The 25,547-nt window shown below is 50.8% G+C and overlaps 1 protein-coding gene and 1 pseudogene across 2 annotated transcripts; one reads left to right on the forward strand and one right to left on the reverse strand.

The window, feature by feature from the left end:
* Positions 1 to 374: 374 nt before the first annotated feature.
* On the reverse strand, positions 375 to 25,343 carry LOC309601270 (olfactory receptor 14A16-like; annotated as a pseudogene). Its single transcript has 2 exons — positions 24,584 to 25,343; positions 375 to 588 (listed from the first exon to the last, which is right to left on the reverse strand). The product of its transcript is annotated as an olfactory receptor 14A16-like (transcript).
* Positions 18,702 to 19,640, forward strand: LOC309601256 (olfactory receptor 10AG1-like; the record flags this gene model as incomplete). Its single annotated transcript, XM_082334220.1, has 1 exon — positions 18,702 to 19,640. The coding sequence occupies one exon, from the start codon at positions 18,702 to 18,704 to the stop codon at positions 19,638 to 19,640; it is 939 nt and encodes a 312-aa protein (XP_082190346.1).
* Positions 25,344 to 25,547: the final 204 nt, after the last annotated feature.

Below are 25,547 nucleotides of genomic sequence, written 5' to 3' on the forward strand. Positions count from 1 at the left end.
AATTTAAAAGAGAGCAGCTCGGGAAAGACAAAGAGCTGGTGCTGCCTGGCCGTGCTGCTGTGCTGAGACTCTTTCCCCCTCCACGTCACCACACAGACAGTGCTGTGCAGCTCCAGAGAAAGTCTCAGAAAAAGGAAAGTCTCAGACAAAAAAGTCGCTGCAGGGTCCTTTATTTTTTAAATGCACAGAGAACATGGCTCTCATTTCAAGGCTCTGGGTAACGCTGGAAAGGTAGATAGTGAATTAGATATGGTATGAAAAATGACAGTTCTTTGTGCACAACATTATCACAAGTAAAAATGAGTAAAAAAAAAAAAAAAAATACCACAACCACCAAACCTCCAAAAGACAGGTTGAGCCTGTAATGAGATACATTATAAGTGATATGCATAAGAAAATGGACAGTTAATTGCTTCAGAAAAACATCCAGTCGTCATTTTCCACACTGCATCTTTGAGCTCCTGGTTCCTCAGGCTGTAGATGAGGGGGTTCACTGCTGGAGGCACCACTGAGAACAGCACTGCCACCACCACATCCAGGGATGGGGAGGAGATGGAGGGGGGCTTCAGGTAGGCAAACATGACAATGCTGATAAAGAGGGAGACCACGGCCAGGTGAGGGAGGCACGTGGAAAAGGCTTTGTGGCGTCCCTGCTGTGATGGGATCCTCAGCACGGCCCTGAAGATCTGCACATAAGACAGCACAATGAAAACAAAACACCCGACACCCACAAAGACACTAACCACAAGAAGCCCCACCTCCCTGAGGTAGGAGTGTGAGCAGGAGAGCTTGAGGATGTGGGGGATTTCACAGAAGAACTGGTCCACAGCATTGCCTTGGCAGAGGGGGAGGGAAAATGTATTGGCAGTGTGCAGGAGAGAATTGAGAAACCCAGTGCCCCAGGCAGCTGCTGCCATGTGGACACAAGTTCTGCTGCCCAGGAGGGTCCCGTAGTGCAGGGCTTTGCAGATGGCAACGTAGCGGTCATAGGCCATGATGGTGAGGAGACACAATTCTGCTGAAATAAAAAATGCAAAGAGGAAGAAGTACATGGGGGTGTGGAGGCGGTGGTCACAGGCTATGGCAGTAATGATGAGGCCGTTGCTCAGGAGGGCAGCCAGGTAGATGGCCAGGAAGAGCCAGAAGTGCAAGAGCTGCAGCTCCCGTGTGTCTGTGAATGCCAGGAGGAGGAACTCTGTGATGGAGCTGCTGTTGGACATGTCCTTCCTCTGGGCATGGGGCGCTGTCCAAGGAGGAAAAGGCAGCGACAAGTTAGGATGAACTTCTCTGAGCAAAATCAAAGCGATATTCCCTGGACCCTCTCCCTGACACACGCACCCACCCTTTTCCTTTTCTAGCAGACCTTCCTTCAGCTCCGTGCCTGGAGCTCAGGTTGGTGCTGGCTGAATGTGCCATGAGGAGCAGGGGCTCCTCCCACTGGCTGCCGAGGAGTCAGCCCTGCTCTACAGCAGAGTTCATGAGAATGGTGGGTGCAGGGTCCAGTGCTGGTGTTGGACTTTGTCAAATGAAACTGCTCCCAGCACAGAAGGGCCTGTCAGCATCTGCACTCCCAGTGCTAAGGAATGTGGATGGCAGAAGGCAGTTGGAGAGGTTAGTTTTACAGCTTCCCTCCATCTCCCCTGGGGATTGTGTTTGGATGTCAGAAAGCCTCAGCATTTGTGCTGCCCTTAGGGAGAACACAGGGAGTCCTACAAGGCAAGAGGGTTGCCTGTGGCTTAGTGTAGAGTGAGGAGAGCCAGTCTTTTTATCCATCTTGTTCCCAGCTGCCCTGGGCTTGCATCTTTCTGAGGTGGAGGGTGATCACACTCCCACTTTACCCTGAAAAGCCACCGGACACTGCTGAGAGCTGAGGGATCCACTGCAGACCACTAAATGTCTCACCCTTTCTCAAGGTCTCAACACCCCACATTTAGCCTAGGACACACATGGCTCATTTCACAAACCCAACAGCATTTTCTCTGTTGTAGCATCTCTGCACTTCTCCATGGGGCCTTCAGATAACATAAAGGTGCTATAGGGCAGGTTTGCATCCTGGAAGGCAGCTCACAGCCTGGAAGGACACCCCAAGGAGATAGCCAGCTGTGCTAATGATGGCATCTGGTTAAGGGAGGGTCAGCTCATTCCCGAGCCTCACAGACTTCATTGCCCAGAACGTCACAGGTTAGAGGAAAGCTGGGACACCTCATTGCCATAAACACACCCAAATGGGAGGACCCACAAGATCAGTGCCTGACTCTGCAGCTGAAACTTCCATTCCCAGAGAGCCTGACAGCAACACCAAGAGCAGCTGAGGGAGGCAAGGAGAGAGACAGGGGGCACTCAGGAAAGCCTTTCGCTTACCCAGCACTGCACACCACCTCCCGGTGACAGTGCAGGGCAGTCACCCTCAGGGCACAGCACACCCTGCAGCTGCTCTGTGTGCGCAGGTGTTAAAGAACAGGTCGCAGAAACCCTGATGAACCTGGAAAGGTGATGCTGGTGTTATATGTGGGCTGGTGGGGGTGAAGGCACTTGCTGAAGTTCCCAGTAAACCTCAGTGTGATGGCTTAGGAGTCTCAGCCCTTTCTCTAAAGCACACAACTGTGTTTCCATTCCCACCAAGCCGAGCCAGAGAAAAGTGGAAGCACAAATTGAGGAAAGCAGAGACTCAAGCAGGAAAGCCCTACCCTGAATGGACTCATGAAATGTCCCCTTGGAAATGACCTGGGCACGAGCTCAATCTGTGAGCTGCGGTCCCATGCAGCACCCTCTTAACAGCAGAAGGACCCTGCCCTGCCCTGCCAGTGGTGCCTCCTTCCACCCACAGCTTCTTCTCATAGAGCTGTGCGGAGCTCCCTGGGAGGGCTGAGTGCTGACCCTGGCAGGTGGCAGAGTCCCTGCCCCAGCACACAGCCCCCTGGGGTGCAGGGACCCTGCTCTGAAGGACAGCCCTGGCCACCCTTGGATGCACACCCTTGCAGCAATCCTTTGGAGAAGCCTTTAAGCTCTCTGAGCCTTGCAGATCTCCCCTCGGTGCCTGCAGGCAGTGCCCTCAGCCCTGCTGCCCTTTGCAGAGGAGCTGCTCCTGGGCAGAGCTGTCTCTCTGCAGGGCTGCCCACTTGCCAGCAGCTCCCTCCATGCCAGGAGCCCAGCCCAGCTCAGCAGCAGAGGCCCAGCCCAAGGCACCACTTTCTCTGCCCCTCTGGGCTCCCTCCAGGTGTCCCTGGGGCTCCAGGGGAACCTGCTGTGAAACAGGCTGAAGGCATCACTCATGTTCCCTCCCTCAGCTGCGGGGAGAGATACTTACTTCCATCAGGGTCATTACTCCTATCAGAAAAATACTTGGGCATGAGAATCACTTTTTTGTCCCATCCTTAGGACACCCAGGAAGGTCACAGGGAAGGATCTAATTTCTCCAAGCTGGGAGGATATGTTCCGTTGAGTGAATTGAGGCATTTCATCCTGGGTCCTTAGACCTGGGGCTAGAAAGACATGCAGCTCTCTTGTCAATGCCTTGTCTCTGCTCTGAAGCAAAGCCTTTGCACCCACGGGGTCTTGGACGCTTGGTACCAGGGTTCCTTATGGCAAATGTGAGCTCCACTGGTTCCACAGCTGTGTTGCTTCAGCCCAAATGTGCAGCAGTGCTTTCAGCCAGGGGCACAGACAGAATGAGCGGTATGTTAAAGTCAGATACAGAGCTGTGATGCTGATGGAGTAAACTGCAAAGGCGTGGTGGCAGAGCTCAGGACAGCTGCTCTTCAGGGACAGCATCCTAAAAGACTAGCGATAGTCCAAATTAAAACTCAGTCTAAACTTGAAAGGCAATTGAAGGGCACCATAAGGAGTGTTTTCTGCTTCAGGAACAGTTGAAGGAAAAACAAAGATCCTGTGTGGCCGCTGCTGAATTTAGGAAGAGCAGGTGTAGATAGATGTGAGATTCTCTGTGTCCTCTTTGCCTCAGTCTTCCCCAGCAAGGTCTCCGAGGCCTCTGTGACTCAGGGCGGGACTCTGGAGGAGGTCAACTAGCAGTGGATGGGGATCAAGTCGGGGATCACTTGAGCAAACAATCTTTTACCAGTGCATGGGACTGGAGCAGTGGGATCCCAGGGAGCTGAGTGAGCAGGCCAATGGCACAGCCAGGCCACTCTCCAGCATCTTTGATAGGTCACGAAGACTCTGGGAACTCCCTGATCACTGGCAGCACCTCTACAATGCATACACCTTTCCAGAATGCCCAAATGATGAGCAGGGAAATGAAAGGCTGTGCCCCAGTGCGTGTCCACTCGAATCCCATTTCTGGGTGTCTGAAAGAGAAGGGGACTGGGTTTACCCAGGGGAGCTTGTATCTCACCATCCTCTTTGCTTTCTGTGATGAAAGGACACGATTGCTGGATGCGGGGAGAGCAGAGATGGTCTTTTACCTGGAAGTCATCAAGGTTTCAGCATCATCCCTCCAGAAATTTCTGGTGTCCAAGTTAGGACAGTATGGGCTGCATGGGTGGATATGTCATTGAGGAAAAACCCTGCTGGAGAGCAGTTGGGCTTGGAGGAGTGCGGTACATGTGTGGTGCTCTGCCTGGAGGCATCTAGCTAGTAGGGTCCTGCAGGGGTCTAGCTTGCAACCTGCCCTGTTTCACATCTTTTAAATGACCTGGAGGATAGGAGGGAGTACTTTTTGATATACATTTGTAGAAGACATCCCAGTGAGGAGAGCAGGGCAGGGCTGGAGGGCAGGGCTGCCATCCCAAAGGACATAGAAACCTCATGATATCCAGTAAAGATTCCACCAAAGTCCTGCTCCTGATGTGGATGTAGGCCCTGAAATGTCCTAGGACAGGGAGTGTCTAGGCGGGTAGCAGCTCCACAGGAAAGGGTCTGCTGGTCTTTGGGTTCCATTAGGCAAAAGATGAGCCATCGGCAAAGATGGCCAACACCATCCTGGGCTGTGTGAGCAGGAGCACAGCCAGGGCAAGTGATTCTCTCCCTCTGCTCAGCACTTGTAACACCACATCCAGAATACTTGCCCAGGTTTTGGTTGCCCGCAATGCCAGAGAGACATTGGCAAGCTGGAGGATCCACAAATTTCAGTGGAGGGCCACAGAGATGGTCAAGGTTGGAGCACTGGTCCTGTTAGGAGAGGCTGAGGGAGCTGGGCTTGTTCACCTGGGAGAATGGAGGGCTTTGTGGGGAGGATGGAGCAGACTTGCATTGCCTACGGTGAGGCTCCCAAGAAGACACTGTGGTGCAAGGCAGGAGCACAGGAGACAATGAGCTGAAACACGAGGGGGTCAGTCTCAATATAGGGAGAAACTTTTGCAACATGAGGACAGCCAGACATGGAAGCCATTTCCCAGAGCGTGTGCACTCTCCATCCCTGGAAGTTTCTCACACTCATCTGGATAAAACAATGAGCAACCTGGTATGACCCTGCTTTGACCAGGATGTTTTCTACAGCTATCTAGCCAGGTCCCTTCCAGCCTGAATGACACTTTCATTCCTCACCCTCCGTGTCCTCAACATGAGGGAAAGCCCTCAGGTTCCCTCTGACTGTGGAAATAATTCACATCAGGTACAAGGCAGCAGCACAGGCACCCCAAACAGTCCCGAGGCCATCCCTGGCCTCATCTTTAAGTTACTGCTTCCCTTTTCCCCCTCTCAAATTCTTCACTGTTCTCATTCTCACACCTCCCAAAAAGGCCAGCCTGCTCTGGCTGGCTGGGGTGGAGTTCATTGTCTTCATAGCAGCCCGGAGGGTTCCATGTTTTGGATTTGTGACCAAAACTCTTTTAGCTATTGCTGAACAGTGCTTAAACAGGAAGACCTTCTCTGTTTCTCACGCTGCCCTTCCAATGAGTGGGCTGGGGTTTTGGCTACAAGTTGGGAGGGGAAACAACCAGGACAGCTGACTCCAACTGACCAAAGGGATGTCCCACACCATATGATATCATGCTCAGCAATAAAAGCTGGGGGAAGAAGGAGGAAGACATTTGGAGTTTTGGCATTTCTCTTCCCAGGTAATTGTTACTCATGATGGAGCCCTGCTTTCCTGGAAGTGACTAAACACCTGCCTGACGATGGGAAGGAGCTAATGTATTCCTGATTTTGCTTTGCTTGTGGGCACAGCTTTTGCTTTACCTGTTCAAGTCTCCTCATCTTGACCCATGAGTTCTTCTCACTTTGCCATTCCGATTCTCTCCCAACCCCTCAGGAGAGAAGAGTGAGTGAGTGACTGGCTGGGGGCGTAGCGGCCACATTACAGACTTATTTCTGTTTTCATTAAAAGCAGTAACAGTACAATGCTCTAAAATTTCCTCTTCTTCTTCATGATGATAAATTTAATTTCTTTCATTTTATTTTTGTCATTCATTCTGAATTCACAAGATAGCTCTAACTTAAGAGTATTTAGATTCTGGCATGAAGTGTTTAGAACACTGCTTTTTCTCTCATTGCTAACCCTTTCTTACCATTTCATGGTAATACCTGTCAGACAATGTTGCCCTTAATTCACTTGTGTCTGTCTTTCATCCTTCTTTCAAGTGTGTGTGTGTGTGAGGAGTTTAATGTTTTACTGAAAAATGTCAAGGGGCAGATCCCAAACTCGGCAAAAGCACAAAGCAGGCCAAATTTTTATGTGATGGACACTGACACAACACCATTTTCTCCATATTGCATCTCTGAAGACCTAACACTTTCACAGAGTGCCTGGAAGGTGTGAATTCCCTCCATCTGCCCTGTACGTCAGCATTGAAGGTGAAATTACTCCAGTCAGAGGTGCTGTTTGGATTCCCCCCACAGCCTAAACCACCACATGGGTCAGGAGATATTCCAGGACTTCTCAAGGGCCATCATATTCCTCTGGACCAAAAAGTGGAATCTCAGGGGTCAGGGCCTACCAATACTTGTGTTCAGGTATCTGCTCACATGACCCATCTCCATTTCTGTAACGGTGCTTGAGTTTGCTCCAGAAACCCTTGAGTCGATCCCCATCCACTGCTGGCTGTCCTCCTCCAATGGAGGAGAACACAGGGGGCATCTGCTCAACACAGGGAGCATCCCCCAGACTCATCCTCTCTGCCAGTCTCTCCAGCAGAGCCTGTTTTCCTCCATTGCAGAACCCCACACGAGCAAGCTGTCCCACCACATCTCATTTCATCCCAAACCGTCACAGTTGTGTGACAAGCCACGGGGGTCCAGCTCCTCCTGCCTGCGATCCACCTCCTCCTGGCTGTGCACAATTTGGCCGCAGCAGCTCAGCTGTGGCACCAGGGTGGAGCGCAGACTTCTCACAGGGAAACCTGAGCAGTGATCCTGACCAGAAGACCACGGTACAGCCCACTCATTGGAAGGGCAGCATGAGAAACAGAGAAGGTCTTCATGTTGTTTAAGCACTGTTCAGCAATAGCTAAAAGAGTTTTGGTCACAAATCCAAAACATGGAACCCTCTGGGCTGCTATGAAGACAATGAACTCCACCCCAGCCAGCCAGGGCAGAACTCTGGAGGAGAGCAACCAGCAGTGGATGAGGATCAAGGCAGGGGTTACTTGAGCAAACTACACCCTTACCAGTCCATGGGACCAGAGGGGCTGCACCCAAGGGTGCTGAGAGAGTGTTTTTCACTGGAGGCACTGGTTCATTGTAATTCCAGTAAGAAAGGCACTCGGACGCTGTGAGGGATCTTGTAAAATGCTGTTCATTAGCACTAGCCCTGTAAGGAGAGAATCATGCAGATAATCTTAGGCGCCTTTAGATGGTGGGATCCCCAAGTGGTGTAGCACTGAACAGGCCTCTGACCCCCACACAGCATGCCCTGCAGACCCTGCCCATAGAAGACAGTCTGCTGTTTTGGTCATTCAAGCTGCTCTTAGCTTTGCTTACAAGAAAACAACTCTGTTCTTCATTCCTACAGTGAAAGAGAAAGGATGTTCTCATGAGAACTCCTTGCTGCACTGTTAGGTACAGGCAAGGCCATGCAGGAGGCGTAAGGGCTGGTACTGAGTGGGAGCTGCCTGCAGGCGCCTTGGGACAATGAGCTGCTGAGGTTGTCCTGTGGCCAAGGGATCTGTGCAGCACAGCACAGGCGTGAAGGCCAGGCTGTACGTGCAGCGCAGCACCTCTGTACCAGGTTGCTCAAGGCCCCATCCAAGCTGTCCTTGAACACTTCCAGGGAGGGGGCATCCACAGCTTCCCTGGGCAACCTCTTCTAGTGCCTCACCACCCTCATACAGAAGAATTTCTTCCTTGTATCTAATCTAAACCTACCCTCTTTCACTTTAAAACCATTACGCCTTGTCCTAGCACTACATGTCCTTATAAAAAGTCCTTCTCGAGCTTTCTTACAGGCCCCCTTCAGGTACTGGAAGGCTGCTAGAAGCTGCCCCCAGAGCCTTCTCTTCTCCAGGCTGAACAACCCCAACTCTCTCAGCCTGTCTTCATAGGAGAGCTGCTCCAGCCCTCTGATCACCTTCATGGCCCTCCTCTGGACTCACTCCAACACGTCCATGTCCGTCTTCTATTGGGGACCCCAGACCAGAATGCAGTACTCGAGGCGGGGCCTCACAAGAGTGGAGTAGAGGGGCAGAATCACCTCCCTCGCCCTGCTGGTCACACTTCTTTTGAAGCAGCCCAGGATACGGTTGGCCTTCTGGGCTGCAAGACTACATTGCCAGGTCATGTTGAGTTTCTGATTAACCAACACCCCCAAGTCCTTCTCCTCAGGGCTGCTCTCAATCCATTCTCAGCGCAGCCTGTATTTCTGCTTGGGATTGCCCCGAACATGTACAGGACCTTGCACATGGCCTTGTTGAACTTCATGAAGTTCGCATGGGCCCAACTCTCCAGCCTGTCAAGGTCCCTCTGGATGGCATCCCTTCCCACCAGCGTGTTGACTGCACCACACAGCTTGGTGTCATCAGCAAACTTGCTGAGGGTGCACTCAATCCCACTGTCCAAGTCACTGACAAAGATGTTAAACAGCGCCAGTCCCAAGACTGACCCCTGAGGAACACCACTCATCACTGGTCCTGTGCTGTCTCTGCAAGCCTTGGCTTCTCATGGAGCTCTGTGGGCCTGGGTTTAAACATCAAATTGAGGAGACACCCGGATCTCTGTAAGGCAATGTGGGGATGAACATGAGGCAACTGCCAGTAGAGTGAGTGAAGGCCTAGTGAATACAGCTGATGGAGAAGAGAAAGAGAGAGCCTGCTGCTTTTAGGGAAATCACAGAAGCACCTGAAGGCTTATTGATGCATTATCAGCAGGAGACTCACCAGGTTTGCATCTCAAGAAACGGGATGTCAGAGGCCAAGGAAAGGATGGTTTGGGCACTGCCATGGCATTTGGGAAACTGAAACATGCTCTCTTCTCCCTGTGTCCTGGACACCTAAAGAGGATTTACACTTCTCTGCACTTCAAGTTCAGGTGTACTGACTCCTGGGTTCATGGAGCTGGTCACGTGCCTCGCCTCTGTTTCTGCAGTGATGGCTTCAATGCCTGACTCATTTGTAGAATCTGTACATGGATGCTGACATTTCTTGAGCAACTGAATCTGAAAGGATTAAGATGGCTGGCTGTTACTTTGGACAGTATAAGGATAATAAAAGAGAAGTTGGCTTTGGGCAGATGAAAAGGGAAGCAAAGGATGTGGTGAGGGCTGTTTGGGGACACCTGTGAAGCAGCCCTGAACCTGATGTGAATGACTCCTGGGGTCAGGGAGAACCTGAGAGCTCTCCCGAATTGGAAAACATGAAGGGGAAGGAAGGACAGCATCATTCAGGCTGGAAGGGACCTCGGGAGGTGTCTGGACCAACCTCCTGCTCAAAGCAGGCTCAGACAGAGTACTCAGGGCTTTATCCAAACACATCTTGGTCACAGTCCAGGACAGAGCCAGTGCACGCTCCCTGGGAAACAGCTTCCACCACTTGACTATCCTTATGCTGGGAAAGTTTCTCCCTCTGTCTAGCCTGACCCTCTCTTCTTTCAGCCCATTGCCTCTTATCCTTGTGTCATGGACATGAGCCTGACTCCGTCTTCCTGGGAACCCTGCAATGCTGCTGCATGTTTCCCACAAGATCCTCTTATCTCCTGTCTGAACAAGCCCAGCTCTCTAAGCCTCTTCTTACAATAAAAGTTCTCCTATCCTACTGACCTTGGTAGCCCTCCACTGAGCTGGTTCCAGTATGTTGAGGTCTCTCTGGCAGTGTGAGATGTCAAAACCTAGGAAAATGTTCTGGATATGGTGTGAAAAGTGCTGAGCAGACTGGCTGTGCTCCGGCTCCTACAGCCCAGGATGCTGTTGGCCTTCTTTCCTGATTGCTCCTCTTTTGCCTAATGCAACCCAAGGACCACCAAAGCCTTTCCACAGAGCTGCTGCCCACCTGGGCAGTCCCTGGCCCATGTTGTGTCATGGGCTTAGTCGACCTCAAGGGCACAACTTATTGGCTATCCTGAGGTTCCTATTGGCCCCTTACTCCAACTTGTCTTTGTCCTTTGTGATGGCCACCCTGCCCTCCACTGTAGTGTCTGCTCTCCTCAATGTGTTGTCTTCTACAAATGTTATGAAAAAGCACTCTCTTTTCTCCTCTGGGTCATTAAAAACACATTATATGATACAGGTTGCAGCACAAACCCCTGCAGGACCCTACTAGCTAGATGCCTCCAGGCAGAGTACCACACATTGACCACGTTCCTCTGAGCCTGACCATCCATCTGGTTATTTACCATCTACTTATCCAGCCAGGCACACCAGAATATCCTAACTTGGACACAAGAATATTGGAGCAGGTGGGTGATGTTGAAAAGTTCACTGACTTCCAGGTTAAAAGACAACCACTGCTCTCCCTGGGTCCAGCAATCCTGTCCTTTCATCACAGAAAGAAAAGAGGATGGTGAGACAAGCTCCCCTGGGTAAATCCAGTCCCCTTCTCTTTCAGACACCCAGAAATGGGATACAAGTGAACACAACCTGGGGCACAGCCTTTCATTCCCCTGCTCATCCTCTGGGCATTTTAAAAAGGTGCGTGCAATGTTTAGATGCTGTGAGTCATCAGGGAGTAGGCACAGTCTCCATGACCTTCTAAAGATGATGGAGAGTGGCCTGGCTGTGCCATTGGCCTGCTCACTCAGCTCCCTGCGATGCTGCCCCTCCTGTCCCATAGACTGGGAAGGGTCGAGTTTGCTCAAGTGATCCCCAACTTGATCCCCATGTGCTGCTGGTTGATTCTCTCCAGAGTCCTGCCCTGAGTCACAGAGGCCTGGGAGACATTGCTGGGGAAGACTGAGGCAAAGCAGACAGACAGAATCTCACATCTATCTACACCTGCTCTTACTAAATTCAGCAGTGGCCACACAGTACCTTTGTTTTTCCTTTAACTGTTTTTCCTTTAACTGTTCTGATGCCCTCCCCTCTGCCTGTGTGCTCAGCCCTTGGCCATTCTCTCTCTTAATCTCTACTCACCTGCCTGATGCTATGAAGAGGGAAGATGACAATCATGTTCACAGAGTGGCTGGATCAAAGTCTGTTACCCCCAGAGACTTTCTCTGAAGCCCCCCTTCCTCCCTGCAGTTTGTCTTGCAAGCCCCACAGCTCTGCAGAGTTCATGCAGAAACACCAAAGCCCTCTCTGGGCCAGGTGTCATTGCCCAGCCCTGCTCCTCTGCCCTTGGAGACATCAGGGTTTGCTCTCTTTGTGGGCACCTCATCTCCTCCTTACCTTGCCATCTGCCAAACACTCCGGCACGTCTGTGCCCTGAAGCAAAGCCTTTCCATACGTTGGGTCTTGGGCCCTTGCTCCCATGTTTTCCTGGAACAAGTCGGTGCCACAGCCCAAACATGCGCAGGCAGGAGGAGCAGGGGAACAGACAGGAGAAACTGGACCCTCACAGCCCTGTGAATTTTGTGGATTAAATTAGATGTGGTGGGACAGCTTGCTCACCTGGGGTGCTGCAATGGAGGGAGACAGGCTCTGCCAGAAAGAGTAGCAGGGCAGATGAGGAGGGGAGGATGCCTCCTTTGCAAAGGAGCAGGTCAGATGTCAGGAGCTCCCCTATGGGACGGACAATGGGTAGGATTAGCTTTGTCACTGAGGATTAGAAGAGCCAGCAAGGGTGTGTGGTGGGCTGACCTTGGCTGTCCGCCAGGTGCCCACCAAGCCGCTCTGTCACTCCCCTTCCTCACCAGGACAAGGCAGAAAATATGACAAAATGCTCATGAGTCGAGATAAGGACAAGGTGATCACTCCCTTGTTACTGTCATGGGCAAAATAGACTCAACCTGGAGAACTGAAATGAATTGATTGCCAATTAAACAGAACAGAATAATGAGAAATAAGAACAAATCTCAAAACCCCTTACCCCCACCCCTCCCTTCTTCCCAGGCTCAGCCTCACTCCTGACTTCTTTCCCTCCTTCCCCCAAGCAGCACAGGGGGATGGTGAATGCAGGCTGCAATCAGCTGATAATGCTTTGTCTCTGCCGCTCCTTCCTCCTCACGCTCTTCCCCTGCTCCAGCGTGGGGTCCCTCCTGCGGGATCCAGTCCTTCATGAACCTCTCCGGCATGGGTCCCTCCCATGAGCTGCAGTTCTTCACAAACTGCTCCAGCATGGGTCCTTTCCCCGGGGTGCAGTCCTTCAGGAACAGACTTGCTCCAGCACGGGTCCCCCACAGGGTCACAAGTCTTACCAGAAAACCTGCTTCTGTGTGGGTTCCTCTCCACAGGCTGTAGTTCCTCCCAGGAGCCTGCTCCAGCACGGGCTGTCAGTGGGGTTAAACCCCTCTTCAGGGCACTTCCGCCTGCTCCAGTGTGGGGTCTTCCATGGGTTGCAGTGATAATATCTGCTCCAGTGGGGACCTCCAGGTACTGCAGGGGCCAACCCATGTTGTTGGAGGACAATTTCCTAAGCCAGGTAATAGACAGCCGTACCAGAGGGGATGCAGTACTGGACCTGGTGGTCACCAATGTAAGTGAACTCATTGGTGATGTCTGGATTGGAGGCAGCCTCGGCTGCAGTGATCATGCACTGGTTCACAGTCCGGAGACATAAGGGTCAGGTGAAGAGTATAGTCAGGACCCTGAACTTTAGGAAAGCAAAATTCCAGCTCTTCAAGGAGTTAAACAACAGGACCCCTGGGAAATCATCCTCAGGGGCCTTAGGAGCAGAACAGAGCTGGCAGGTCTTCAAGGATGCTTTCCATAGGGCACAAGAGATCTCAGTCCCCAGGTGCAGGAAATCGGGCAAGGGAGGGAAGAGGCCGGCATGGCTGAGCCATGACCTGCGGGGTCAAACTAAACGGCAAGAAGAGATTGCACAGACAGTGGAAGAAGGGACTGGTAGCTTGGGAATAGTACAGGGATGCTGCCCGGTTGTGTAAGGATGGGATCTGGAAGGCCAAGGCTCGGCTGGAGCTGAACCTGGTGAGGGATGCGAAGAATAACAACGGCTTCTACAGGTACATTAACCAGAAAAAGAAGGTTAAGGAAAGCGGACCCCCTCTAATGAGCAGAAGTGGCGAGCCGGTAACAACAGCCGAGGTGAAGGCTGAGGTACTCAACAACTTCTTTGCCTCAGTCTTCACTGGCAACCTCTCTCCTCACACCTCCCGAGTCGAAGGGTCATTTGATGGGGATTGGGGGGTCAGAGGTCCTCCCACTGTAAGAGAAGATCAGGTTCGTGACCACCTGAGGAGCCTGAAGGTACATAAGTCTATGGGTCCTGATGAGATGCATCCCAGAGTCCTGAGGGAATTGGCTGATGTACTTGCTAAGCCACTCTCCATGATATTTGAAGAGTCATGGCAGTCAGGTGAAGTCCCTGGGGACTGGAAAAAGGGGAATATTGCAGCCATTTGTAAAAAGGGTACAAAGGACCCTGGGAGCTACTGACCTGTCAGCCTCCCCTCTGTGCCTGGGAAGATCACGGAACAGATCCCCCTAGAAGCTATGCTAAGGCACATGGAGGACAGGGAGGTGATTTGGGAGAGCCAGCACGGCTTCACCAAGGGCAAGTCTTGCCTGTCCAACCTAGTCGCCTCTGTGATGGAGTGACTACATCAGTGGATGAGGGAAGAGCTACGGCTGTCATCTATCTGGACTTCTTTAAGGCCTTTGACATGGTCCCCCACAATCTCCTTTTCTCTAAATTGGAAGGCTATGGATTTGATGGGTGGACTGTTCGCTGGATAAGGAATTGGCTGGATGGTCACCTCCAGAGGGTAGTGGTCAATGGCTCGATGTCCAGATGATCAGTGACGAGTGGTGTCCCTCAGGGGTCCATACTGGGGCCAATGCTGTTCAAGGTCTTCATCAATGACATAGACAGTGGGATCGAGTGCACCCTCAGCAAGTTTGCAGATGACACCAAGCTGAGTGGTGCAGTTGACACGCCTGAGGGACGGGATGGCATCCAGGGACAAGGGATAATGGTTTTAAACTAAAAGAGGGTAGATTCAGACTAGATATAAGGAAGAAACCTTTTACAATGTGGGTGGTGAAACACTGGAAGGGGTTGCCCAGAGAGGTGGTAGATGTGCCATCCTTGGAAACATTCAAGGCCAGGCTGGATGGGGCTCTGAGCAACCTGATCTGATTGAAGATGTCCCTGCCAGTTGCAGGGAGGATGGACTGGATGGCCTTTAAAGGTCCCTTCCATCCCAAAGCATTCTAGGGTTCTATGATTCTTCATAGCAGCCGTATGGGGCCATGCTTTGGATTTGTGACCAAAACAATGTTGATCACACAGGGATGTTTTAGCTGTTGCTGAGCAGTGCCTGCACATTGTGAAGGCCTTTTCTGCTTCTCATCCCACCCCACCAGCGAGTAGGCTGGGGGTGCACAAGAATCTGGGAGGGCACAGAGCTGGGACAGTGGACCCCAACTGACCAAAGGGGTATCCCATACCATGTGATATCATGTTCAGCAAAAAAAAGCTGGGGGAAGGAAGGGGGAACATTCTTGGTAACTTGGGAAGACAAATGCTTCCTAACCTAACCCTGAACTAACCCTTTTACCTTAAACCTTACCCTAACCATTACCCAAAACTAGACGTACCCCAATCATAAACCTCAACTCTAGCCCTAACCCTAACCCTAACCAAACACTGCCCACAACCTAACTCTAAACCATGTGTAACCGTTACTCTAACTGTAACTCTTAATCTAACCCTAACTCTAACTCTAACTCTTACCCTAACCCTAACTCTAATTCTATCTCAAACCTGAACCCAACCCCTGACTAACCTAACAGGTATCCTGAAGCATCTTGCAAGGCAAACAGCACCTGTGTAACAACATCTGTAATATCGTCTCAGGCAATGATGACTATGGTAACAGCATTAGAAAGAAAAGATAATTTGGGTAGATGGGATGGACAGACGAGCATCCTGGTATCATCCTGTCAGTGCTGGTTCAAGGCCTGGCAGCATGAGCAGCTGCCCTCTGCTTCCTCATGAACTGGAGGCACCGTGGCTGTGGGCACCACTGTGTGTCACCCAAATCAGACTCAGGTCAGACGAACCATTTTGTATTTCTCATATACCATATCCATTGTTTCTCTGTTGGGCTCTAATCAGAGCTTAGGTATGTAGATAATCAGGCTTTGGGTGGGATATTTCTCCTGGAGTAGCTCTGCTGACCCTGGTCTCTCTCCATATTTACAATCCTACAGCTCTGACAGGAGGAAGGCACCCTGCAGTGCCTGGATTTGTCCAAGCCACAGCACTTCATAGCCTTTCTGACCATTGGGTCCTTTGGTCCAGGTGGGTGATGATCTTCTTCTCTTAATCCTGACTTTGTTGGGTAACCCGAAAGGACAGACTGGAGGCTGTTGAGTCACATGTCGGGTTTCAGAGCAAGGAATCAGGGACTGCATTTACCTCACACAGTGGTGGGAGATCCTTTCCTCTGGAGGGGTTATTTGTGCTATTGGCTATAAAGCCACCAAGTCTACCTAGGTCAGACTCAGTCAACCATTCCTGAGGCATTGGGGCCAAATTATTCTGTACAGATACAGAGATTTGCAGCATAGTGCCATGACACAGTCCTTTTTTCCTTCCCATGCAGATGCCCCAAACCCAAGCTTCCTCTCCAAGCTCTTTCTGGATGTGAACCAGCATGCAGACACCACAAGCAGTCAGAGTTCAACCTCTCAGGGCCACCTCCGTCTTGAGGATAACATGGGCCTCAGGCACGGGTTGGGACCCAGAGAGGTGGAGGTACAGGGAAGCCTTTTCTGTTGCTGCACAGTGAAGTTAAGCACAGACTGAAAAGGCTTACGTTCTGCTTCCCTGCTTGCCTTTTTTGTATTTTTTGGTTTTCCTCCCACAAGATTAGCACTTGTCCTTTGAGCAGCTAAACCTCATGTCTCAGTTTTTCTCTTTCTAAAGGCCTATAGTTATGGTGGAAGTTGCTTGTCAGGCTGGCGCCTGTGATTCTGACAGTCTTTCTAAAATAGTTCCTGGTGCCGTGGGTGTCCAGGGAGGAGCAGTGGCAGCACCAGCATCCCCACCTTCTCTCCTGAGGCTGCTTCCTAACTGTCTCATAACCAGGTGAGAGTGACAGAGACGTGTCCGGAGAGCCATGGCCAGGTGGTTTTGAGGGGAATGGAGGAGAGAAAAAGAGGTCACCACTGCCTCCTGCAGCACCATGGACTGAGGAGGGTGTTCCTGCCTCTTGGCTCCTGGCAACAGTAAATCCCTTTTGGCATGCCCTGAAATGCTGAGATAGTGTGGCAGCACAGACACCGCCAGAAGCAGCTGCAGGCATCTGTCCAGCTTGGTTGGGCATGGAAATGGGCTTCCTTCAGCTTTGAAAAGTGCCGCCCATGAGATAGTCACCATCTAAGAAGTACTCTGGCGGTTTCCCATGAGCAAAGCTAGCCTGAACCATGCTGCACCCATGATCTTGTGAAGCACTGAGACATCGGAGAGTTAAAAAGAACAGGCTGTATGTTTGAGGACATTTTGAAACAAGCAGGAAATGCTGGTATGTGGGTAACCTGCAGGTAAATGGTTGCTTTGAGTGAAAGCCTTAATTTAAAATAAATGTGGGTATCAGAGAAGTATTTTATTTTTCTGCACATTTATACGAAAAAGTAGGTAGATTAGAAAACAATCATGGTGACTTTTCACTCATGCAAACCCTAATTTTATCTTGGAAATTTTGAATGGCACCTCTATGAGATGGAAAAAACTCACAGGAAAAAGGCAGGAACACCTTGGGAAAAGGATCACACCGTTAGGACCATGTGTTTCTGTGAATTTGGATTTTTCTCTGGAGAAAACCGCCCTGTGTTTTTCACTTGGCTAATCTGAATGCTTTTATCACATGTTTTCTGACCTGCTGTTCTCATCTTCAGTACACCCGAGCTGAAGAAGACTCCTCAAAGGGAGGTAGTGATAGACATGGCCAGCATCCTCAGTCCTCTGCCTGGAAGAGGGTATTCTTTCCCCATGTCAAGCTGAGAATATAAAACATCCTTCAGCTGAGTCTCTTCTGCAGAAGCAGCAACCTGCTCTTGCAGCACTGCTTGCTTGTAGCTCCCATCCCTCAAGTGTGCCCAGCACGAAGTCTTTATGCTCTGGGAAGGTGGGAAATGCCAAGGGAAGGCTCAGTTCCCCAGGCAGCAAGAGCATCGCTCTGCTTCTGTGTGGGCTTGCAGGGGAGTGGGAAGCATTGCAGGGTTGGGGTCAGAGCGAATGGGCCCTCGGCTGGATTTCTGAGCTGTCAGAAATCCAAGCGACAGAGCAGCAAGTTCAGGAATGCTGAATTATTCAGGGCTCATTCAGAAGTTATAAAAGCCTGACCTGCTCCGGAAAATTGGATATCGTAAGGAGATTGCCGAATTTTAATCACTTTCTTCTCTGCATAACTGAAAAGTGCATCAAGCAGTTTGATTGCTTGCATAAAGATGTCTTTTAGCACCCCAAAACCTTGAGATTTATGCATAAACTGCTGCTTATCCGTCTTGTTCAAATGTCCCCTGGATGCATCAGTGTCACTCGATTCATTGGCAGACAGAAGCCTGTTGTACTTCTGATGGGATTCACCCTTCGCCATGTAAAAAGTAATGATTCAGGTCTCAAATAGTCTCCAAGATGTTTGTGTGCAGACACGGCTTCAGGGGATGAGCTCTTACATGTGAGGAGAGCTGGGATGAGTCTCTCTCGTTGAGATCTAAGAATCAAGTCAGGCCTTGCCTCGCTTTCTTTTGATTGCCTCTCCTTGCCTGGCCTTGCCTTGCTTTGTCTTCCCCTTTTCATCCCTTTCCTCCTTTTCACCCTATTTCTTCTTTGTGTTCTTACATTCAATGCAGCTCTTACAAGATCTGGACAAGGAACATAAGCAAGACTGTTCTTAAAGGGGTGAGTACTTATCCTTTTTCTTTCTTTTTTTTCTCATCTCTCACCAGGTATTCTGTTTAAGAAAATCAACTCTGAAAAAGAAAGTCAAGTTTCTTTTACCCATATTAAAAAATCCCAGTCATTCAGGCTGAAGGATTCTGTTCTTTCCTCTTTTTAACCCTCCCCCTGCAGCAAGCAAACCATGTTAGATTTCCAAATATTCAGGCAGATCTTGGTCCAGCTCGCCTAATCCTGCAATCACGTGCATGCTGATGTTCATAGGCTTTCTCTGGGCTTGAAGTGCGTGGGATGGTGGACAAGCCATTAGCATCCTCTAAGAGCCTGTTGTTTGGATTGCTCTGTCTAGGGAAAATGCCCCAAAGAAAAGGCTCGGAGAATCACACCGTTGGATCCGGATTCTTTCTTCTGGGATTTTCTGACCACTCCGGCCTGCAGGGCCTGTGCTTCACAGTATTCCTGGTCATATACCTCATGCTCCTCACAGGGAACAGCCTGATTGCACTCATCACGGTGGTGGACTCAAGCCTCCACAGCCCCATGTATTTCTTCCTGAGGAACTTGTCCATCCTGGAGATCTGCTACACATCAGTCACTCTGCCAAAAATGCGGGTGGGTTTCCTGCGGGCGGATGGCAGGATCTCCTTCCTGGGCTGTGCTGCCCAGCTGTATTGCCTGGTTTTGCTGGGCAGCATTGAATGCCTTCTCCTGGCTGCCATGGCCTACGACCGCTGCATAGCCATATGTGACCCCCTGCACTACACCCTCGTCATGAGCAGGGGTCTCTGCATCAGACTGGTGGTGGGGTCCTGGGTGGCTGTCGTACCAGTGCAAGTAGGACAGACCTACCAGGTGTTCACTTTGCCCTTCTGTGCATCCCATGACCTCCATCACTTTTTCTGCGATGTCCCCCCTCTGCTGGAACTGGCCTGTGCAGACACGTGCTGGAGCCAAGTGATGCTGTACACCATCATCCTGCTCTTCGCAATCCTTCCCTTCTCCTTCATAGGTACTTCTTACATTCAAATTATTAGGGCAATTCTGAAAATGCCTTCAGGTCGGGGCAGACACAAAGCCTATTCCACCTGCTCGTCACACCTCGGGGTGGTGACGCTCTTCTATGGCTCGGCCACAGTCGTCTACTTAAAGCGACGGTCAAGGGATTCGGTAGACACCGACAAATACCTTGCCCTGTTTTACACAATTGTGACCCCCATGTTTAACCCTGTCATCTATAGCCTGAGGAATAAGGAAGTGAGAATTGCCTTGAGGAGACTCCTATGGACAAAGTGATGCTACCGAGGATGTAAAATAGTCCCAAGCAGTACCAAAAGTCCCACTGGGTTATGTGCTTGCCTGAACAAAGCATCCCATATTTGCTCAGACAAAACCATGTGTCCAGCCTGGCTTTCATCCTGCTCAAGAAGGGGAGAGGTCTCCTGAGGCATTCCTGTTACGCCATGCCCCACCATGATATCTTTGTACTCTAGGGCACCTTCAGTGCCCCTCAAGAGTGTGATGCCAATAGCTACTTCAAGCTGCATCTGACCAACGTAACATTCAAGGGAAAAGAGTCAAAGCATGGTCAGTAGTCAGTAGGGCCCAGAGGGTGACACAACTGATGAAGAGATGACTGCCCTCAGGCTTGAGAAAACACTTGCTAGATGCCACAGACTATCTACAGTGTCCCCGTGTGGAATCAGCTTAAAAAAGTTAAAAGACATGAAGGTCATCTTCCCCTGCTATGATGTCTTGTACTGAGCTGTGTAATGCTTGACTAACTTGACATAAAGAATAAAAAGAAAAAAAAAATCACCACGGGGCCAGTCCAGCACTGGAACAGGGGCCCTGAGACCTCTGGAGTTTCTGTTTGTCGTGGTTTAACCCCAGCCAGCAACTAAGCACCACACAGTCGCTCACTCACTACCTCCCCCGGTGGGATGGGAGAGAGAATCAGAAGGGTAAAAGTAGAGAAAACTGAGGGTTGAGATAAAGACAGTTTAATAGGTAAAGCAAAAACCGTGTGTGCAAGCAAAGCAAAGCAAGGAATTCATTCCCTCCTTCCCATCGGCAGGCAGGTGTTCAGCCATCTCCAAGAAAGCAGGCCTCCATCACGCGTAACGGTGACTTGGGAAGACAAACGCCATCGCTCCAGACATCCCCCTGTTCCTTTTCTTTATGCAACTTTTTAAAATCATGAGCACAATTGGGAATGGTTGAAACTGTGGGGGATAAATGTGTTTGATACGCAGACAATCCAAAAAGGTTGTGAAGGTGAATGGGCAGAAGAAACAGGAAAACTGCCCATCCCATGGAGCTCTGCAGAAAGCGGACGGAGCTGTACCCAGCAGGAGGTGATACCAGTGGGATTAGCATGTAGAAAAGGCTTTTGTGGGGAAGGCTTTGCAAAGGAATACCCTGACTTCCCCCAGATGAAAAATAGAGACTGGGCAGCATATTTAAGTGATCGTGAGAAGTGTCCTGGGGTAAAAGACCTTTGATGAGAGAAGGCTGGAGACATTTGGGTCGCAGAGATTTGAGGTAGTCCTTTGATGATCTGAGTAGGTGGAGCTTTGGAAATGAGAAAAATAAAGCAGCTCTCAAGGCTGTTTAAGGAATGAGCGGTACTATCACTATAATAACAGGAACAGCACAGTGCTGTAAGGGAGTTCCTTCTTATTCTTCATTATGATTAATTAAAGCACTTTAATTTCATTCCAACATTCATTTTGACTTGAGAAAATAGCCATAAGTGCTCAGTAGTTAGCTTCTGGCGTGAAGTTCTTAGAACAGTGCTTTTTCTCTCACTGCTAGCTCTCTGTTATCATTTAAATATTACATTTAAATATTACACGTCTTAGACAGCATTGCCCTTAAATTACCCCTGCTTCCTATCTTTTCTCCCTGTTTTGTGGAGGAGGGGGTGAAAGAGGGCAGCTGTTTCTTCTTTAGCCAAAGGCGGCTGAGGGACACATCCCAAATTAGTGCAAAGGCACAAAGGAAGCCAACATTTCCATGTGCTGGACACTGACACAACACTGTTACCTGTATTTCTGGTCTCTGAAGTCCTAACTGGGCAGCAGAGAGCCTGGAAGCTCTTCATCTGCCCTGCATTTCAGCACGAAAAATGAACCTAACCTGGTCAAAAAGATTCTTTTGATTCTCTCCACAGCCTAAAGCACCGCATTTGCCAGGAGACTGGCCAGGACACCAAAGGAGGACTCACACTTGTCGGCACACAAAGCTTAGGTGTCCCTGGGAATCTCAGGAGGCATGGCATACCCATTCCTGGGTTCAAGGAGCTGGTCAAACGCCTCGTCTCCATTTCTGTAATGGTGGCAGACTTTGTACAGGGGTGCTGACATTTATGGAGCCACCTGCTCAGACCTCAGAGCTGGCCCTGCTTGGAGCCAAAGGTAGAACTAGAGACCTCTTGAGTACAAGACCATTCCACCCTGAATTGTCCTATGACAATTGCAGACGACACCAAGTTGGGTGGAAGTGTTGATCTGCTGGAGGGTAGGAAGGCTCTGCAGAGGGACCTGGACAGGCTGGATCGATGGGCCGGGGCCGACTGTATGAGGTTCAACAAGGCTCCATGCTGGGTCCTGCACTTGCGTCACAACAACCCCATGCAACACTACAGGCTGGGGGAGGAGTGGCTGGAGAGCTGCCTGGCGGAAAAGGACCTGGGGGTGTTGGTTGACAGCTGGCTGAAGATGAGCCAGCAGTGTGCTCAGGTGGCCAAGAGGGCCAATGGCATCCTGGCTTGTATCAGGAATAGTGTGGCCAGCAGGACTAGGGAGGTGATAGTGCCCCTGTACTCGGCAGTGGTGAGCCCACACCTCGAATCCTGTGTTCAGTGTTGAGCCCCTGACTCCAAGAAGGACATCGATGTGCTGGAGCATGTCCAATGTAGAGCAACAAAGCTGGTGAAGGGTCTAGAGCACAAGTCCTATGACGAGCGGCTGAGGGAGCTGGGGTTGCTTAGTTTGGAGAAGAGGAGGCTGAGGGGAGACCTTATTGCTCTCTACAACTACCTGAAAGGAGGTTGTAATGAGGTGGGGGTTGGTCTCTTTGCCAAGTAACAAGGGATAGGACAAGAGGAAATGGGCTCAAGTTGTGCCAGGGAGATTTAGATCTGATATTAGGAAAAATTTCTTCACGCAGAGAGTGGTTAGGCACAGTATTCAAAAAACGGGTGGATGTGGTGCATAGGGACATGGTGTAGAAGTGGACCAGGCTGTTAGGTTAACAGGTTGGGCTCGGAGATCTCTGAGGTCCTTTTCAACCTTAACAATTCTATGATGCTATGATTCTAAGCTTTTAGGAAGGTGAAACCAGTCTTGTAACTGTATTACTGGGCAGGATAATAACCAGCAATCGATAGATATTGAAATAAGGAAGTTTCTGGCCAGAGATAAGGCAATGAGATATCTGCAGGGCATGGGGTGCTTTAGCCTATAAACTGAATGTAAACAAATCCTCTGACTTGGGATATCACTCAATGGAAATATTCAGTATTTGTCATGACAAGGTCATGAGCACCTGATCCAGCTGGAGCTGTCTGAGAATACGCTTGGCTGAGAAACCAGCTGTGGCAAGAGATGTGGGGTTTGGTGTGTAATGGCTGTGAGGAGGAAACTGCATCCCTTTTTATTAATAATGGCTGTGCAGTTGGGTATGACTGAGCCCCAGAGGAGGATGGGGGTGACCATGCAGCAAAGGTCCTTCCTCAGAGCTGGGATGTATGGCCAGAGACGGAAATGGCTGGTGGGTGGGACTGGTCTGGGACAATTTCCTGCAGCAGCTTCCCCAGGGTTTCAGGGCACATGGCACAGACCAGGACCCTCTCTTCTGCACCTTTGATGCCTTCCTTCCTTCACCATGACACCTGGTTCTGCACTGGGAGTGCTGGCTGCCCCTACCCTGCACACTCACACACCTTAGCTCTGCACTGGTGGTTTTCTCTCCCGGGCTCTTTCCAGCCCAGCCCAGCCCCTCCCCACCTCTCCCCACCTCCCCTGCCCTCTCCCCAGCTCAGCCCAGCCCAGCAGAGCAGCCCAGCCTGGGCTGGCTCCATGGCACTGCCCAGCGCAGGCTGCGGCAGAGCTCTGGGCACTCACCCCACAGCCCCAGCCCCGCTGAAGGCCACAGCAGCTGCTGGGGGGCAGACAGCAGGGTTCAGGCTCCCCATCAGCCCCACGGCTGGTGCTGGCCACATGAGGAAGCAGAGGCTAGGCACTCTCTGGCTCTCCTAAAATCTTATTTTAGTTGATCCCCAACCCCGAATGAATTTGCCCCCTCCTCTGCTCCCACCAGCCTGACTCCCCAGGACAGCACCAGAGTCCTGGCCCTGGGGTTCCTCAGGCAGCTCTGCAGCTCTCCACTCTCCCTTCCCTGTGCCTGCTGAGTCCCCACTGACTCCCATGGCACTGCAGAGTCCTTCTTCGTGGATACTTCGATTTACTGCTTTACTGAGGGGGAACTTCACCTCTGAGGGTATTCCACTTTCTGAGTCTGTATTCATTCCAACCCCAGGGCACGTGGGAAGTCCCCCTCCTCTCCTGACCCATCCAAATTCATTTCCAGAGAGTCTGGTACATGCCATCAGTCCTGTCGTACATGAAGCAACCTGAGGAGATAATGGGGAGCTGATGGAGCATCTCCCCTGCCATTGGACACCAAGAAGAGAGCCTTTAAAACCAGAACTTTTGATCCAATGGAATTCAGTGTTACCAGTTAACGTCAAAACAACTGAGAAGGAAGAACAGAAACTTTAGAAGACCAATTCCTCGGACATTTTCTTGGAAGCACCAGTGGAGGAAGAGCCCAGCTTTCAGGCACTGCGCCCAGGAGATGACCTTTTATTGAAGAGCTGCTATCGGACAGGCCACATTGACAGAGTGTTGTGCAAGGGTCAGACATGATAAGATCGAACGTCCACAGAAGGAGAATAAACCAGGCAATTTATCTCTAACTAGAATTATCACGAGAGAAACGATCAGACTCATGGCCTAAGATAAACTCTGGGAAATGTGGAGAGGAGGGGAGGCAGGTTATTGTCAGAGAAACAGCACCCATTGGATAACTTTCCACAAGGCACCCTTGATTTCTTTGTTCCTCATGCTGTGGATGAGGGGGTTCACTGCTGGAGGCACCACTGAGTACAGCACTGCCACCACCACATCCAGGGATGGGGAAGAGATGGAGGGGGGGGCTTCAGGTAGGCAAACATGCCAGTGCTGACAAACAGGGAGACCACGGCCAGGTGAGGGAGGCACGTGGAAAAGGCTTTGTGTCATCCCTGCTGTGATGGGATCCTCAGCACGGCCCTGAAGATCTGCACATAAAACAGCACAATTAAAACAAAACACACAAAGTCCACAAAGACACTGACCAGAGGTAGCCCAACTTCCCTGAGGTAGGAGTGTGAGCAGGAGAGCTTGAGGATGTGGGGGATTTCACAGAAGAACTGGTTCACAACATTACCGTGACAGAGGGGTAGTGAAAATGTATTGGCCGTGTGCAGGAGAGCATAGAGGAACCCAGTGCCCCAGGCAGCTGCTGCCATGTGGACACAAGCTCTGCTGCCCAGGAGGGTCCCGTAGTGCAGGGGTTTGCAAATGGCAACGTAGCGGTCATAGGCCATGATGGTGAGAAAATACAACTCAGCTGAAATGAAAAAGACAAACAGAAAGACTTGGGCAGCACACCCAGAGTACAGAATGGCCCGAGTGCCCACAGGGAATTGGCCATGGCTTTGGGGAGAGTGGTGGAGATGCAGCCCAGGTCAAGAAAAGAGAGGTTGAGGAGGAGGAAGTACATGGGCGTGTGGAGGCGGTGGTCGCAGGCAACAGCAGTGATGATGAGGCCGTTGCCCAGGAGGGCAGCCAGGTAGATGCCCAGGAAGAGGCAGAAGTGCAAGAGCTGCAGCTCCCGTGTGCCTGCAAATGCCAGGAGGAGGAACTGGGTGATGGAGCTGCCGTTCGACATTTTGTCGCTCTGGCCATGAGGATCTGTTCAAGGAGGCAAAGAAAGGGAGAAGTTAGGGCTGACTGCTTCAAGAAAATTCTACCCAGGTTATCATAGAACCCCCCCCAAAGAGCCTTTCACTTTTCAGGAAGACCTTTGATGAGCTCTGGTTGGTGCTGGCTGAGGGTGCCCCAGGCAGCAGGAGGCTCTGCTGGGGGCTCTGCA

Source organism: Platalea leucorodia (genome assembly GCF_965183815.1).
Source record: "Platalea leucorodia genome assembly, chromosome: 30".
Lineage (NCBI taxonomy): Eukaryota > Metazoa > Chordata > Aves > Pelecaniformes > Threskiornithidae > Platalea > Platalea leucorodia.